At 33.4% G+C, this 15,862-nt stretch overlaps 3 protein-coding genes across 4 annotated transcripts; 2 read left to right on the forward strand and 1 right to left on the reverse strand.

The window, feature by feature from the left end:
• The first annotated feature begins 115 nt into the window (after positions 1 to 115).
• On the forward strand, positions 116 to 3,563 carry eIF4H1 (eukaryotic translation initiation factor 4H1). Of its 2 annotated transcripts, none has more exons than XM_018512650.1 (5): positions 116 to 343; positions 1,634 to 1,798; positions 1,876 to 2,126; positions 2,299 to 2,526; positions 3,339 to 3,563. In XM_018512650.1, the coding sequence occupies exons 1-5, from the start codon at positions 312 to 314 to the stop codon at positions 3,482 to 3,484; spliced, it is 822 nt and encodes a 273-aa protein (XP_018368152.1). In that variant the 5' UTR covers positions 116 to 311; the 3' UTR covers positions 3,485 to 3,563. The 2 variants fall into 2 exon arrangements, with proteins under 2 accessions (XP_018368152.1, XP_018368154.1); XM_018512652.1 differs by having other exon boundaries at positions 119 to 343; positions 1,876 to 2,108.
• A 1,373-nt stretch (positions 3,564 to 4,936) lies between these two features.
• On the forward strand, positions 4,937 to 8,431 carry Septin1 (Septin 1). The gene is made up of 6 exons (XM_018512835.1): positions 4,937 to 5,561; positions 6,655 to 6,847; positions 6,940 to 7,198; positions 7,289 to 7,654; positions 7,728 to 7,835; positions 7,905 to 8,431. The coding sequence occupies exons 1-6, from the start codon at positions 5,538 to 5,540 to the stop codon at positions 8,035 to 8,037; spliced, it is 1,083 nt and encodes a 360-aa protein (XP_018368337.1). The 5' UTR covers positions 4,937 to 5,537; the 3' UTR covers positions 8,038 to 8,431.
• A 1,294-nt stretch (positions 8,432 to 9,725) lies between these two features.
• On the reverse strand, positions 9,726 to 11,744 carry LOC108764559 (mitochondrial import inner membrane translocase subunit Tim22). The gene is made up of 4 exons (XM_018512843.1): positions 11,504 to 11,744; positions 10,396 to 10,580; positions 9,961 to 10,033; positions 9,726 to 9,887 (listed from the first exon to the last, which is right to left on the reverse strand). Exons 1-4 carry the CDS (start codon positions 11,742 to 11,744, stop codon positions 9,805 to 9,807), a joined length of 582 nt encoding a protein of 193 aa, XP_018368345.1. The 3' UTR covers positions 9,726 to 9,804.
• Positions 11,745 to 15,862: the final 4,118 nt, after the last annotated feature.

Here is a 15,862-nt window from a genome sequence, read left to right on the forward strand (position 1 = left end):
CGGTCGTCGACCAATCGGTCGTCTAGTCTCGTGGAAGCCGTGCTCATGTCGAACGCGCGATTGGTCGATTTGACGTGTACGTCCGAATGAACCCTCGAGTCCCTCGAGTTTGGTCTTGAAGTACTCTCCGTATCGCGTGTCATTACACCCGAGTCATCATTTTATTCGAATAAATTCACCCGGCGAGCAAAGTGACGCGCGTACGTCCAAGATATCACGTTGATAAATTGTCGAGTGTTAAGGCGCGATGGTGCCGCGCGCACGGTGACTGAATCGACTCACGCGGTCCCGGTCAGTTCCGTGCATTCAATATGGCAGGTCGAGGTGGTTACGACGATTCAAGGCAAGTATCGGCCGTGTTTGCGGCCGTGTCACGCCGCCGGGAGGGTCACGGGTGACCGTGGCCTCGGGACGCACGTGCCGCGGATCCAACCGTCCGGGACGCGTGCGTCCCTCGCGCGTATATCCCCCGGTTTTAAGGTTAAGTGAGTTACGGGAGTGCAAGCGCAACACCTTGCGAGGCGCCGCGACACGCGGCTTTATTTTGGCCGGTTGGGCCCACCCGGACCCGCGGATCTCGGGACCTCGACGATGCGGCGCGACGTGACGAAGCGGAGCCGTCCTCGGGAACGATGCACGTGCGGTGCACGCCGCGAGAGGAAGCGAGAGATGGAGAGATGGTGATAGACGGAGAGGGAAGGAGGATCGCGACGAAGCAAGGCGCGATCATGCGATGTGCAGCGGCGTCGCGTTTCTTGGTGAAGTGCTCGAGTGTGCTGTCGATATAAACTCCGTTTTCCCTCGTCGTCGCGTTCACGTGTTCGCGGTTTATCGTGTCTCACGTCAACCTGTCTCTTTGATACACAACATTCTTCTCACTTCACACATACACGATATGCGTGCGCGCGCGCGCGCGCGCGTGCTAGATGGATATTGGCGAGCTTTCTCACTTGGAAAATGCATTCGGCTGAAATATGTAAATAATTAAAAGAAACAGAATAAATTCGCAATTTTTTTATTTATTTTGTATAATAGTTTTGTTTTATTGCTGCACTGGATTGTACTAGAATTTTACTTTTTGCTTTTGTCAAATGTCAAACATGTACCTACTTCACTTTAAGTATAAGTCCGACTAATTCAGCTATAAAAACATATGTATTAGCATTTGAATATGTCTGCGATTTTAGAGAGCAGTCGAATGCAGTTGATACAGATTTATTTTAATGTACGTTTATAATAATATTTGACTTTATTGGGAGAGATGAAGTCTTTTCTTCAGAGAATTCATATAACTAACATAGCTAATAACATATGAATGAAAAAGATGTAGAAATATCTATACAACTACCTTGCAATTGGACGTAATGATTTATAAACGTATGTACACATAGTATTTCAAAATAACAAACAATAGTAATAAAATGTGTTCAATAGAGAAAGTAATTTTTCAATTGTAAAATTCTTTAATACTATTAGTTCAAATATGTTTAAATCTAGTGAGAAATAAAGGGCAAGACTAATCATATTAAAGAATTTTACATCAGTTACAAATCTGCTTTCTCTAGCCCCAATAATTTAATATATTTTACATTTGTAAAAATAAGTAGCTGTCAAGATATTTTTCTTTATTCAGAGATTATCCAACTCATCGAAGTAGAAAACCTTTACCAACTGAACCACCATATACTGCGTATGTGGGAAATTTGCCGAATGGAATTGTACAAGGCGACGTTGACAAAATCTTTGAGAAGCTTAATGTCAAAGTCATCAGATTGGTTAAAGACAGGGATACTGACAAGTATGTATTAATTGGATTAGAGAAGCAAATCTATATATATCGATTGATTAAAAAAAATTTTTTTTTTTTATTTATAGATTTAAGGGCTTCTGCTATGTCGAGTTTGAAGACTTGGCTGATCTGGAGGCAGCATTGGAAATGGACGGAGCGGTAGAAGTAGACAAGTGTTTGATCAAGATCGATGTAGCAGAAGGAAAAAGAAATGACCGTGGCGGTGGCTTTGATAGGAGAGGTCGTGGGGGCAGCAGCAGTGGAAGTGGATTCAAAGGACGAGATTCCGGCCGTAGTGGATACGGCGACGATTTTGATAGTAAATCCTCATATTCAAGTAAACACTATACGCTTTTATATTCGATAATAATAGAATTGCAATGTAAATTTTATATTTGCATACTAACAATGCTAATGCTTATAATGCTGAACTAATTTTCTCTCTATCATAAATGTTTAATTTGCTGCAAATATCAACTACAATAAAGTTTCTTAACGTTTATTCACAGGATACAGTGATAGAGGCCCCCATGGAGGTAGTAGGCAAGGTAACGATAGATGGGATTCTAGAAGTAATAGAGGCAATTACGGCCAATTCAACGACGACACAGGTGGAAATCGTGATTGGTCGCGAAGTACGTCTAGTAGGTCGTACACTAATAAACCTCCACTTCGGGGAAGTGGTTCAGACCGAAAACCCTTCCCAGATGACCCTTACAAAGATGCTCCTCCCCCAGGTATGTAAACAACTTAGCACGAGATACTACTGTGTCTCTTGATATAAGTATACATATATGCATATATAACTCATTTCAGGAAAACTAACTAATAAACCATATTACATTAAATACAATAAAAACAAACTAATGTATATATAAATACATATTTTGAATTCTCTTTTAGGATTTTTATTAAATTATAATATTGTACTCACTATACAGAAATCTTAGAAAAGAATATATATTTGTGTATATGTTATTAATTTGTTTTTTATTTAATGTATTGTAGTTTATTGTTCCCAAAATGGGTTACACTTTCATACTGTATCACTTGATACTCTACTTTCACTTAAAACTTTTAACTCCATAATCAATCTTTTAAAGCGTACATGGAATAAAAGTCTGAATCGAATCTGAAATTTGTCGGTTATAAGTCTGCTTTTACATGGGACCACATATTATTTTATAAGAACATTTCTATAATTTACATATTTTTTATACGAATTTATAACAATAAAGTCCAAAAACTAAAACTAGATATATTCTATTATATTTCTATTATATTGAAGATGTAAGCTTTATTCAGAATAAAGAACCACGCAAAGTAACTTTGGATCTATGTGTTTTTAAATAAATTTATTTCTTGAACATTTTTCCATTTAAAAAAATTCCTTCTGATATTTGTAGAATGACCGAAAATCAAATCTGAGTCTCTTTGTTTAATAAAACAATTATTCTATCTCTAAATTATCTAAAATCTCGAGAATATGTATATACACACGTTAAGTAATGTATTATACATACTTAATAGCATTTTTTTTCTACTTTAGACACTACTGGAAGAAAACGTTTGGAGCTCCAGCCAAGGACTGTTAAAGAGCCTGTGAATTCAATTGCGGAATCAAGTAAAACAAGTTCCATTTACGGAGGTGCAAAGCCTCGAGAAGAAAAATTGAAAATGCAGCTGGACAAGTAAAATTAACGATATCATCAATAGTCTCAGATTTCCCCGAGGAAATTGGAGAAAGAAACATTGTTGACACAAAATTTTAAAATCGATCTAAGATTCCCTCATAGTTTCCTAAAAATCTAGTGGTGATTCTTCGAACATTCACAATCAGGAAATACCCTTTTGTTTTTAATTCTTACAAGGGGTGTCACCCGCAAAGAAGGATATATATATACATATATATATATATATACATATACATATATATATATATATATACACACTACAGACATAAATCTATTACACAGTTCTAAGGTTTTTCTTTGCGCATTTTTAATCAAGAATAAACATCTTTTTTCTTCTAATATCTTTTGTATTTATAAATTAACTTTTCGATTCTCAATGAAAATAGAGTACTTGTAACTACAATATACATAAAGAGAAAAATGTGTATGCACAAATGCATGCTCCAATAGTGATAGCGATTTATATACATAAATGATTGTTAAGATGCTACGCAGTTGAGTACATTTTAATACTCGTGTCAATTTAATGTTGGGTTTCGTGTCTGTAATAATACTGAGGGTACATGTACAAACTATCACAAATATAAAATGTCACAGCATGTATATTTCATCTTAATGCTAGTATTTCTTATCTGTACTTGAGACTAAGCCCGGGTTTAAAGAAGTACAAAGGAAAGTGGCGACTACACTAAGTTTCGTTTCCTTCCATAGAATTTTTACGTTATACCGTACAACGCTGATCATTGTGTATCAATCGTTCGTCAAGGCATACGTTCGTTACGATAATAGCATACAATTGTTTAATATTACTAAACATTCTTTTTTTTTCTTTCCAATCGACCAGAATGATGAAGGATTGTGAAGTATAACATGCGAGTGATTCAACAAATTTCTACATTGCGGGGAGCGAATAAAGGGAATGCGCCGATTATTATATATTAATAATTATGTAATAAATTAACCAGTGCTAACAGTTGACGTTGAGGAATTGCAAGAAACGTCGTGAGAATAGCAAATAAAATAAAAAACGAAACCTCGAAATAATAATAAATATTATGTAAAACAATGCTTGTATATGATAATATTTCCTGAATAAAGTAGCTGTTTGCCTCGTATCTGTGCAGTATATTAGGATAAGTGAAATCGGTTACAGTAAAATAAATAAGCGAGATGTAATTTGTGAATAATATGCAATGTGTATTCCTAACATTTTGTAAATGCGCCTTGTGTATCTCTTTCTCGCTCTCTTTATATATACATATGTATATAAATATATACATATACATATATATATATATATTTTTTTTTGGACAAATTCTGCGCTTTATTGAATTCTGTCTGCTTAAATAACAAATATAAATAATATATATAAAATTTACATTAAATTTTGTTTGCTTAAATATAATAAATATAAATAGTATGTTAAAAAGTAAAACAATTTTGTGTATAGTGTGTATGTATGAGATTTATTGATACATCATTATTTACAAATTGTATATACATATATTTTAATTTAATTGATAGTTTTTGCTATTGTCGATACATCACCGTGGACTACCCTGGTCGATATACGAGATCGCAACCATCGCAACGTGGCTTTTTGCGAGGACGTAAAGGAATGCCGTTCAGCTGTTCGGTTGCCACGCCTCAACTTACTCCGATTCATCGTGTCCCCCCTCTCCGTCACACAACGCGTATCCTGTACAGTCCAGTCCGCACTGCGCCGTCCGTTCCTCGAGACTCGCCGTCGTGCCTGGACACGGTGCGACCACGCGACACTTTCGGCGACTACCGTAGCTGATTAAATCGCGGCGAAACGCGCCACGTATCGAGTGATATTGATCGAACAATGCGGTTCGAAGTCTGATACGTTTGAAATCGAGGTAACCTGTTTCCCCGTCGTGCACGCGTATTGACGCGTATCTGTGCGTTCCGCCGCCGTGTCCTGCCGCACATTTTCGTTCGCGGCCGCGTCGGTCTAGAAATAGCGGTCTAGAGTTGACCGCGACCTTCGGTAGAGACACAGAGCTTGTTTACGGATTCACGCATCCGACATGTCGAGCGAGAGCGTGAAAACGGTAAGTGTCTCCGCCTTACGTGTCACATGAATCGCAATGCCTGCCATTAGACTTAATTAAAATGGGCCTTCTACAATAAGCTACAAGTCAGAACGTCAAAAGTCTTAACCAGTCTTAATCAAGTCGTTCAAGTTGGCTATTGGCCAACTTCACCGATTATGACTTAAGATCGCTTAGAACTTCTGACTTGCGGGTTATTGTAGAAGGTCCATAGTCTCTTGTGTATGAAAAAAAGTTGCACGACTGGTAAATGAAAAGCATTGATCGCGGGATATAAATTTATGATTGTAATTATTCGCAGTAACAAAATTGGAAATGTAGGGTGTAATGAGTAAATCTAACAAAATTAATTTAAATTGTAAATCAGGGCCAACACTGAATGGTGAAGTTAATTACATTTATTAACAGTAACAAATCTTTCACTACTTTTTTTCCAACATGGACAGAAAGGGAAGAAAGATGAATGGTGCAAAAGAAATTCAGTTAATGCTAGTTTTTAATATATTTAATTTAATTCAATTTAATTTAATTTAATTTATTACAAAGCTCTATGAAAAAGACTACATGTTAACAGAATAAGGCCCGATTGCACCAACATTACTTTGATTTTAAACTAGGCTTAAAACTCTGTCTCGTTTTAAAGCAAAAGAGAGACAGAGACAGAGAAAGTTTTAAGTCTTGCTTAAAGTCAAAAGGACTGTTCTTTTTGGCTGAACTTTTGCACCAGTTTATCTTCCTTTTCTCTTCAGGAGGAAAGAAGAGGAAGAAAGATGAACTGGTGCAAAGTTCAGCCAAAAAGAACAGGCCTAAAGTAACATTGGTACAATCAGGCCTAGATATAAGCATAAAATATGATACAATAGACTATAGTAGCTTGCAAATGGTTAGGCATCAGCAAAACTGTTGTTTTCTAATATAAATTAATTTTAATCTTGGATTAACCTATTCTTTGTCTTGTAATTTTTTGAATTAGAAAAAAATGAAGAATGAGTAGGATTCAAGACTAAAATTAATCATTGGTGAAAATGGACATCAAAGAAACAAATCTTTTATCTAAAGATACTGTAAATAATTCTGGAACATTTTTTTCCAGTTTGCGAGCCTGGAGACACCTGGATACGTAGGCTTCGCAAATTTGCCGAATCAAGTGCATCGGAAATCTGTGAAGAAGGGCTTTGAGTTCACGCTTATGGTTGTGGGAGAGTCTGGCCTCGGAAAGTCCACCTTGGTAAACAGTTTGTTCCTTACGGATTTGTATCCCGAGCGAATAATTCCTGATGCAGTCGGTAAGCAAAAATGATTTCTTTTATTTTATACATGTGACATGCGATTTTTACGAATTTCTATATAATTAAAATGTTTGTACTTTTATGAATAGAGAAAACAAATCAAACTGTCAAACTTGATGCTTCAACGGTCGAGATTGAAGAAAGGGGCGTGAAACTTAGATTAACAGTTGTTGATACACCTGGTTATGGAGATGCAATTGATAACACGGATAGTTTCCGAGCTATTATTCAATACATAGACGATCAGTTTGAGAGATTTCTTCGTGACGAAAGTGGTCTAAACAGGAGGAATATCGTGGATAATAGAATACATTGTTGTTTCTATTTCATCTCTCCATTTGGCCATGGGTACACATTGTTAAAATTAAAGTAATTGTTTAGAATTAAAACATGTAGCAAATAATATAATTGATTCTTCTTTTCCCTGTTGTTGACCAGGTTGAAGCCGTTGGATATCGAGTTTATGAAGCAACTTCATAACAAAGTTAATATAGTACCTGTAATAGCAAAAGCTGATGTACTTACCAAAAAAGAAGTCTTGCGCCTGAAAAAAAGAGTTATGGAGGAAATTGAAGGCAATGGAATCAAAATATATCCTTTACCGGACTGTGATAGTGATGAGGATGAGGATTACAAGGAACAAGTACGTCAGTTGAAAGAAGCAGTCCCGTTCGCAGTGTGTGGTGCAAATACCTTGCTCGAGGTCAAAGGAAAGAGAGTACGTGGTCGACTATATCCATGGGGTGTTGTTGAAGTGGAGAATCCCGATCATTGCGATTTTATCAAGTTGAGGACAATGCTGATGTAAGTTGTTGTTTTATTATGATACAATGTTTACGTTGATATACGTAAATATTGATATATATTTTCTTTATAGCACGCATATGCAAGATTTACAGGAGGTAACGCAAGAAGTACATTACGAGAATTACCGTAGCGAAAGATTGGCAAAAGGAGCTCCGGTGCCGCCCCGACGTCAAACAACGTGAGTACAAATATTTCATTTTATGATATTGTATGAGCGTTATTTCGACTTTCGTTTCTTTCTTTACAGTATCACGGAACCTGACAAGAACAGCACCGTGTCAGAGAAGGATCGCATTTTGCAAGAGAAGGAAGCAGAAATACGACACATGCAAGAATTGCTGGCTGTGATGCAAGCGCAGATGCAACAACAGCAACCTTGATCGAATATGCGTTTGTGTACTGACGTATGAAATGAAGGAAACGACTCCTCATTGTTACGCGAGTGCCAAAATGATTTATAAAACTTTATTTTATTAGTGATTCACACGATTAGGGTCTTGATTTCGACCGCAATATTTTTCTAAGCTCGTCTTTTATTAGGGAAATCTCATTTTGATACGCGCCACGCGTTTTATAGGCATATAAGAGTATAAAAATACTAATGTTTCTACATAGTATTAACTTTTGATTGTCGACGTGAGGACTCTCGACGGCTCTGTTACGACATCCAATGCCTCGTCCAGAACGAGCAGACTAATAAAATCGGTCTGAAATTGCGACACAGTATGAAACAAATGTTTGCATATCCAAGGTTTACAGGTAAGGCACTTAAGTAGCTTGTTTCTTTTTTAACAAAACTTATTCGAATCGTTCTATTTCGAAGATTTTACTGTGCGAGTACTTACTGGGAATCTTATTTGGATTCATTTTTGTTTTATGACAAAGAAATGTATTTGTTTTTGATTCAACAGTTTCTCATGTGATGTCTTAATTATTGACAAATTATCGAATGTTTTACTCATATTGTGCATTTTGCATAGACATAATAAGAATATAAGATAAGGTTTTATTGCATAAGTAAAACGAGACCAATGAAACAAAATTGCAAAAGCAGATATCTCATATAAGCTAACGTCTAATAACTCCTAATTTAAAAACACGGTATACGCTCAGCTGTTCACGCAGCATCTTTTATAAAAAAAAAATATTAGGTATCTTATATACATGACGTAAAATATAGGAATTTTATCTCAGATAATCATACAATAGAAAAAATTATGAAAAGAAGTGCCTTGCAATTTTTATCTATCTCACTATCACAGTAGAATATCAACATATGTTAGAAATGCAAACTTTTTCGTATACAATTATGCAAACAATTTGTTATAAACAGTTCATTTACATTAAAAGAATCACTTCCACAACTGGGCAATATATTCATAATAAGTTATAGGTAAAACTTATATTGCTGATTGAATAAAGAATCTCATATTGAATTCATGTAGGACAAATATATAAAAAATTTTTTAAGGCTAATACAATCCTCGAGTAAAAACATCGGACTGATCGCGCTAGATTATCTAAAGACAATTGCATATAATTATTAATATTAAGCGACTTAGAAGTAAAGAAGTATGAATGTGCCGTACCATTTTTTAGAAGAGAGACCAATATCAATCCAAAGTTAATTTTAATTGTATTTGTATAACATTATATATTTTTTTTACAATTGGCCATTCTCTCATAACTTCTTTGTTCTAAGTCTTCTTCACGCATATAGTCCACGAAATATGTAAACGATAAATGTATTCCTAAATATTATATTCGTCATACATGATAAAAGTAAAAACATAATGTTTAAGATGAATGTGACTACAGATTTAGGAATTTTCTACGTGTATCACATACAAACATCTCTTTGTGCGAATTGTTTCATACAATACAACGAAACATGAAATGTGATTACATATAAGAAAGAGAATTTCGTATTCAAACGTGAAATTGGATAAATATTAGATGGTAAATTAATTAAAAAAGGCAATATATTTTACGCTTTTAATTCAGTCACACGATGTTAGTTTACGAGCATATTTACACTACAAACATTTCCATGTTTTTATACAGGAATTGTATAGATACGTAATTAGATAAATTTTTATATCTCTTTTATACAAATATATATCTTTTAACAATCTGTGCTCTGCAGTCTAAGATCTATGCATGTAATAGTCTATCGCCGTTGAGAATGCTGCAAAGCCTGCGGCACCGACTATGCCCGCTTTTATACCGGCTGCAAGGAATAAGATTAAATAAGTAAATTCAAAAACATTAATAATTATAACGCACGGAAAAATTATAAATACCTCTTAAGCCAATTAATCCACCCGTCAAACCGCCTGCATAAGTGCCGTTTTTCCAGTCAGTTTTACCTCTGTACTGAAATCAAGACAACATTTATATTAAGTGGTAACGCCACTCTAGAGCTCGAAAAAAAAGACGTGTTTTTGATAATTTTTTACGGAGATACAATAAAGGAAATGGAAAATCTGTTTATAGGAGTTTATTATACATGTTTTGAAGTAAATAAAAAAATTTTTTAATTAACATTTTTAAACAAAATGTATAATAAACTCCTATAAACAGATTTCCCATTTCCTTTATTGTATCTCCGTAAAAAATTATCAAAAACACGTCTTTTTTTCGAGCTCTAGAGTGGCGTTATTCCTTAATATTGTGCGAGCAGATTATTGTATCCAAAAATAAGATTTCTTATCTAACGCACATATCTGGAGCATTACCGATTCTATTGTGCACTCGATAGCGGAGAATACGCATCCGACAACCGCGAAGTTCTTCGCGTAGCTAAGGGTCGTGATTTTCATTTCCTTTAATATCTCTCGTGCGCTCTGTTGCCTCTCAACGCTCGCTACGTTGGGATTCACGCTGGAAGAAAATAATCCAATAGCTGCTCCCAAACCATATCCTAAAAGATGAATATTTCAATTAGCATGATATAATTTTGACCGTTGTAATCTCATTCTTTGCAGTCTAAATTATTTCTTACAGATAAGTGAATTAAAAAATCTTTATTATTAAAAGAAATCTGTAAAGATTCCAAAAATACAATTAAATATATTATATAATCGGATATTATTTTTAAAATATCCTATAAATTTCTGTAAATAATAAAGATTTTTTTCTAGTTATAAAAATTAGAAAAAGATAAACAGTAAGTTAAACTGGAATTTAAAATCTTACTTCAGAACCATAAAGAATCTATTCAAACTTGCATAATTATATAATTATATATATAAAGAAAATTATCCAATTACATTTTCATAATAAGGTTGAACATAAAATTAAATTAGATCATTTTCTTTATGTCCAGTAAATATTAACAGTAACACATCAATATTATAATTTTCTATTCAACAATATAAATGTAATGTAACACATGAACATAATAATTACATTGTTAAAAGGAAATTATAACGCTGATATTATTGATGCTTTCCAGTGCAAGAGACACGATATAATATAATGATCATTCCATTTTTATTTAACATTAGCAAACAATAAAGATACAATAGACTTGTTCTTTTTGGCTGAACTTTTGCACCAGTTCATCTTTTTTCCTCTTCTTTCCCCCTAAAGAGAAAAAGAAGAAAGATGAACTGGTGCAAAAGTTCAATCAAAAAGAACAGGCCTAATGACTGACTGTGTCATCTTGCTGGAAAGCACTCATTATGTTACTGTTAGTTGATGTTTATTGAATGGTTATTCAGCTATGTAAGCTTATCTAGGTAGACCCTTATTTGACATATGAATCTGCAAAGGATTACACATCTATAATTTTTAATGATATTTTGATATTTGTTTACAGAAAGGAGTGGTGAAAAGACATACCTAAAACACAACTCATAATGCTCTTAAAAGCACAGCTTTCCATCACGCTGTCTATTCTCTTCTCCTCGATGGTCTTTATCTGTACAGGTCCCAGAATTCTGGGGATTATAATGTTTTCTCTGAAGCGTTGCTGATTACCAACGAGGAACAGGGCGATCTTGTCAATATCGGCGTCACTTAGGGACACCTTCTTATCGGCAGTCGCCGGTGGAACCGTTTTTGTCAGATCAACCGGGTACATTTTTATAATGTTTGCGACGATTTGAGTCCCAAAAATTTAACTTACGTCACGTCACAACATGACAAGTTCCAAATACGCTGGCTATAAAATTCAGATCGCCGCATTAAATCGGATCGTAACGGAATGATCTGAAATGCGGATAAATTAAACGTCGCGTCGCATAAGTTTGGAATAAAGTCACGCACGTTGGAATTAAATTTCATTAGATCGACCAAGCACAAATGACAAATCGCATGCACCCGGTTGCAGACAGCGTGCTTATCATGTCTGTTTCCTAACCAAAAATTTTTCTGTGAAGGGATTGAAAATAGTCGCAACTAATAACGATATATATCGATAAAAGAGGAATATCGACCAATTAACAATATCGATATCTTTCTTTGAAACAAAATTCAAATTATCTAACAAACCTTTTTTTTTTAGCTGAACTTGCATAATTCATCCTTCCTTCTTTTTTTACACTGGAAGATAAAAAAAGATGAACTGTGCAAACTAAAAATAACAGACCTCGTCAACTTCACAATTCAACATTTGGTAAAAGTGCAATCAGCCCCCTGGCACTCCCATGGTATAAGAAGAAAGGTATATCCAGGTATATCACTGCGCATAGCAATGGCGGCACGATGAACATAGCCAATGAAATTTGGGTCCAACTACACCCGCACAATTTAAACACGAAATAATCACATATGGTCATATGTACTTAAAATGTTTAAAAAAATAATGTAAAAATACTTGTGATTATACAAACGTGCACAAATGTAATGAGAGAAATAACGAACTATGAATTATTATAAATGATATAATCTTCGTTTGCAATGTATATGTATGTGTGTTTATATATACATATGTTTATATATATATATATATATATATATACAATAGTATATATTAGTAATTCAAGATTGAATTATTTAAGCAACCAAGATCCAGCTTCGACCGTAATAGGCATTTTAAATTTCTAGTAGTGATTATTAAAATAATCACTGCTGAAGCATTCCATTATCTTTCGATAGTTGCTCTGTCGGTAGTCGCGGAGATGTAAAATTTATATTACTTAACTGAATCGCAGTATCTTATACTCGTGTCGATGGAAAACTGCGGATTAATATGTAAGAAATGAAATCGCCATCAAATGTGCTGTTTTGTATGTTCTATAAAATGCTATCACGGACGTGCACAGTTCCTTTTGCAAATAATTCAACAACTTAATTCTCATTCACTATATAATAGCTGATCAGCAGTTGAATCAGTGAAATTGCTTGTTGATATATGTCTTAATATTTGTGCAGTTGCACACAAGGTATTGCTAACAAGAAGCAAATAAATGATGGTATTTTAATAAATTTCGATATCTCAGGTAATTTATGAGAAGGATGATTTCTAAAATAAAAAGTTAAATGAGTAAATAATTAGAATTTGGCTATAGATATTTCTATCGATTATAAATTTATGCAAAGATATGATTATTGTATATTGAAAAAAATTTCCTAAATACAAATAATATTTTCTTGAGAGTACTAATTGTAAGTAAACATTTCCTTATTGCACATAAATTTATTAAACGTAAACGTATATTATCTGATTTAAGTGTTTCTTTCTTTTTTTGATTCAATATTTTCTTTTGTTTGAATAAATATTTACTAAACAATAAATATTTATATTAAACAAAGAAATGGTTGAAACTTAGTATTATATTTTGAATAAAATATTTTTTACATTAGATTTAGAAAATCTATTTTTAGTGTAGATTCCATGAGTATACATAATTATTCCATGAATATATACATAAACCGCAAAAATTTTTATTTGAGATATATTGTCATTTCTAATTTATACGTTTTCATTGTCTTTTAATAATTTTTTAATGAAGTTATCTTATAATAATTGCACATACTTCTAATATAATTTTACTAATTTTAATTAAGGTGTTCAAAATTTTATTAATTTGAAAAATAAGCATTCGATTTCGCAAAAGTGCCGCATTTAAATAATTTATACAAATATTCTTTGTTATTATTCATGTACTCGTAGGAGTAGAAGAGCAATCGAATACGATTGATTTAAGATCTAAAAAATCACCAGAAAAAATTTGAAACAAACTATGCTCGATAACACCTTTACTTGTAAAAATATATAAAATACTCTTACTGTCATGAATGATGGTAGAGACAAATTAAATTTGTCACACGTCGAAAGCTTGCATTCTAAATTATTACCTAATATCATTAACATAAATGTACGTTTTACAGATGATCCAAACTGATACCACTTTTCGTGAAATGCTTTATTTGTTATTTGCTGACTCTGAATTAAACATATAACAATATATTAAATAATTATACATATTCAAATAATCGAGTTGTAAAAAGGCAAAGGAACTATGCTTTTTGTTCGTGCTTTACAATATTTATATATGTATTGTAGCTAACAATTATGCATACATACGTACATACAGACATTTCGACCTTTTCAGGTTCTTTTCAGTGTAATAAAATTATCGCTGCTATTTTATATTTCAAAATCTTCATAAAATCGAAATCCTATCGAGATTCCTATACTTCGAACGCCTTCAATTGTTGTAAATGAATTTATCTCTAATCTCTTGTGGCGAATGTTAGTGTATGCCGGTGTAATATTAAATATGAAGTATCGAGTGTAAGATTGAACATCCCAACTCCTAAGATCTTGTTCTATGCTATGAATTGGATGTGTGAAATTTTTATTTATTTGTCCATCAGCAGTAGAAATGTATAATCATAATGTCTTAGATGGTTTACTTAGTCTAATATTAGGAATTCACAAAGATAAAAATCCTTCTGACAAACATCCATCATAGTTTGTTGTTAAGTAATGTTCAAGGATATTTATCTTTGTGAATTCTTAATATTAAACTAAGTGCATTATCTAAGAATGGTATTAAGATTACATATTTCCACTTTATCAATTATGCAGTATAGGGGACCTGCAATGACCTTGACCTTGACATATGTTGGTCATGACCCCGAGTGAACTTTTTTTGTTAACAACTTTTTAACGAACAATGAGCGACGGTTACAATTTGTTCAAGGTCACTCAGGGTCGTGATTGATTCTTACTTATGGACCGTAAGTAAAAACCAATCGCTCAGTGAGTAGGCTGCATTTCAAAAACCATACAAAAAAATCTCTTGCAACCTTTAATCAGTAAGTGTAAGTAGGTATGCAATTGTTAGTCTACAATAAACATATAAATATTTTAAAACACGAACAAGTGTTGCTCCTTTGCCTTTTTATTATTTGATTATTGAAATTTTATTCGTTGGAATCTATTACATTATTTCTAATTTTAAACTTAATTATAATATATATATATATATTAGTTATATTTAACAAAAACTTTTTTAAGTAATGCGTTTTATGTATTTGGTATACATTTTTTTTTAATTTTGTGACGTTTTTTTTAATGAAATTACTACTTACCGCGTCTAGTAACTGTTGAACGCAAGAACACAGCATGTAAAATTGAACTATTGAACCACATGCGAACATGACGATTGAAAGAGCTTCTGGGACAGTCGTTGAAGGTACCTCAGAAAATATAAAAATATCTTATTTAATGTAAAATTTATAATCATATACATATATACATAAATATGTGTGTATATATACAGGGTGTCTTACATTTATCGTACAATACTTTCACAGGATATTCTATATCGACGATCGAGTAACGAACTTTAGAGCGCGGCGCGCGGTCTTTCGCGATGTATTAATTATTCTCACTGACTTACAGTGAGCACTAAATTCTGATATGTATATATTTCGATACTACGATGTCCAAGGATTATTTTAATATCGAAATCATGCGCCTAATTCTTTGACGATCGGGTAACGTACTTTAAAGCGCGGCGCGCTCTAATATTCGAATTAACGTTATATTTGAATCAACGCTATATTTTAATTTTTTTTGGCTCTATTTTGGAGCACTAAATTAGCACTAAATTCCCTGTACACTTATTTTTTGTATACGTGTACTGTATTTTTTTTATGGAGGTCTAGCTTTCCATTAAGCTGGATCCCCCATTTTTTTTACTGTTAAACGGTTTAAGCACTAAATTTCGGAATAGGGTACTAAAT

This window comes from Trachymyrmex cornetzi, unplaced genomic scaffold (genome assembly GCF_001594075.2).
Source record: "Trachymyrmex cornetzi isolate Tcor2-1 unplaced genomic scaffold, Tcor1.1 scaffold1137, whole genome shotgun sequence".
NCBI classification, from domain to species: Eukaryota; Metazoa; Arthropoda; class Insecta; order Hymenoptera; family Formicidae; genus Trachymyrmex; species Trachymyrmex cornetzi.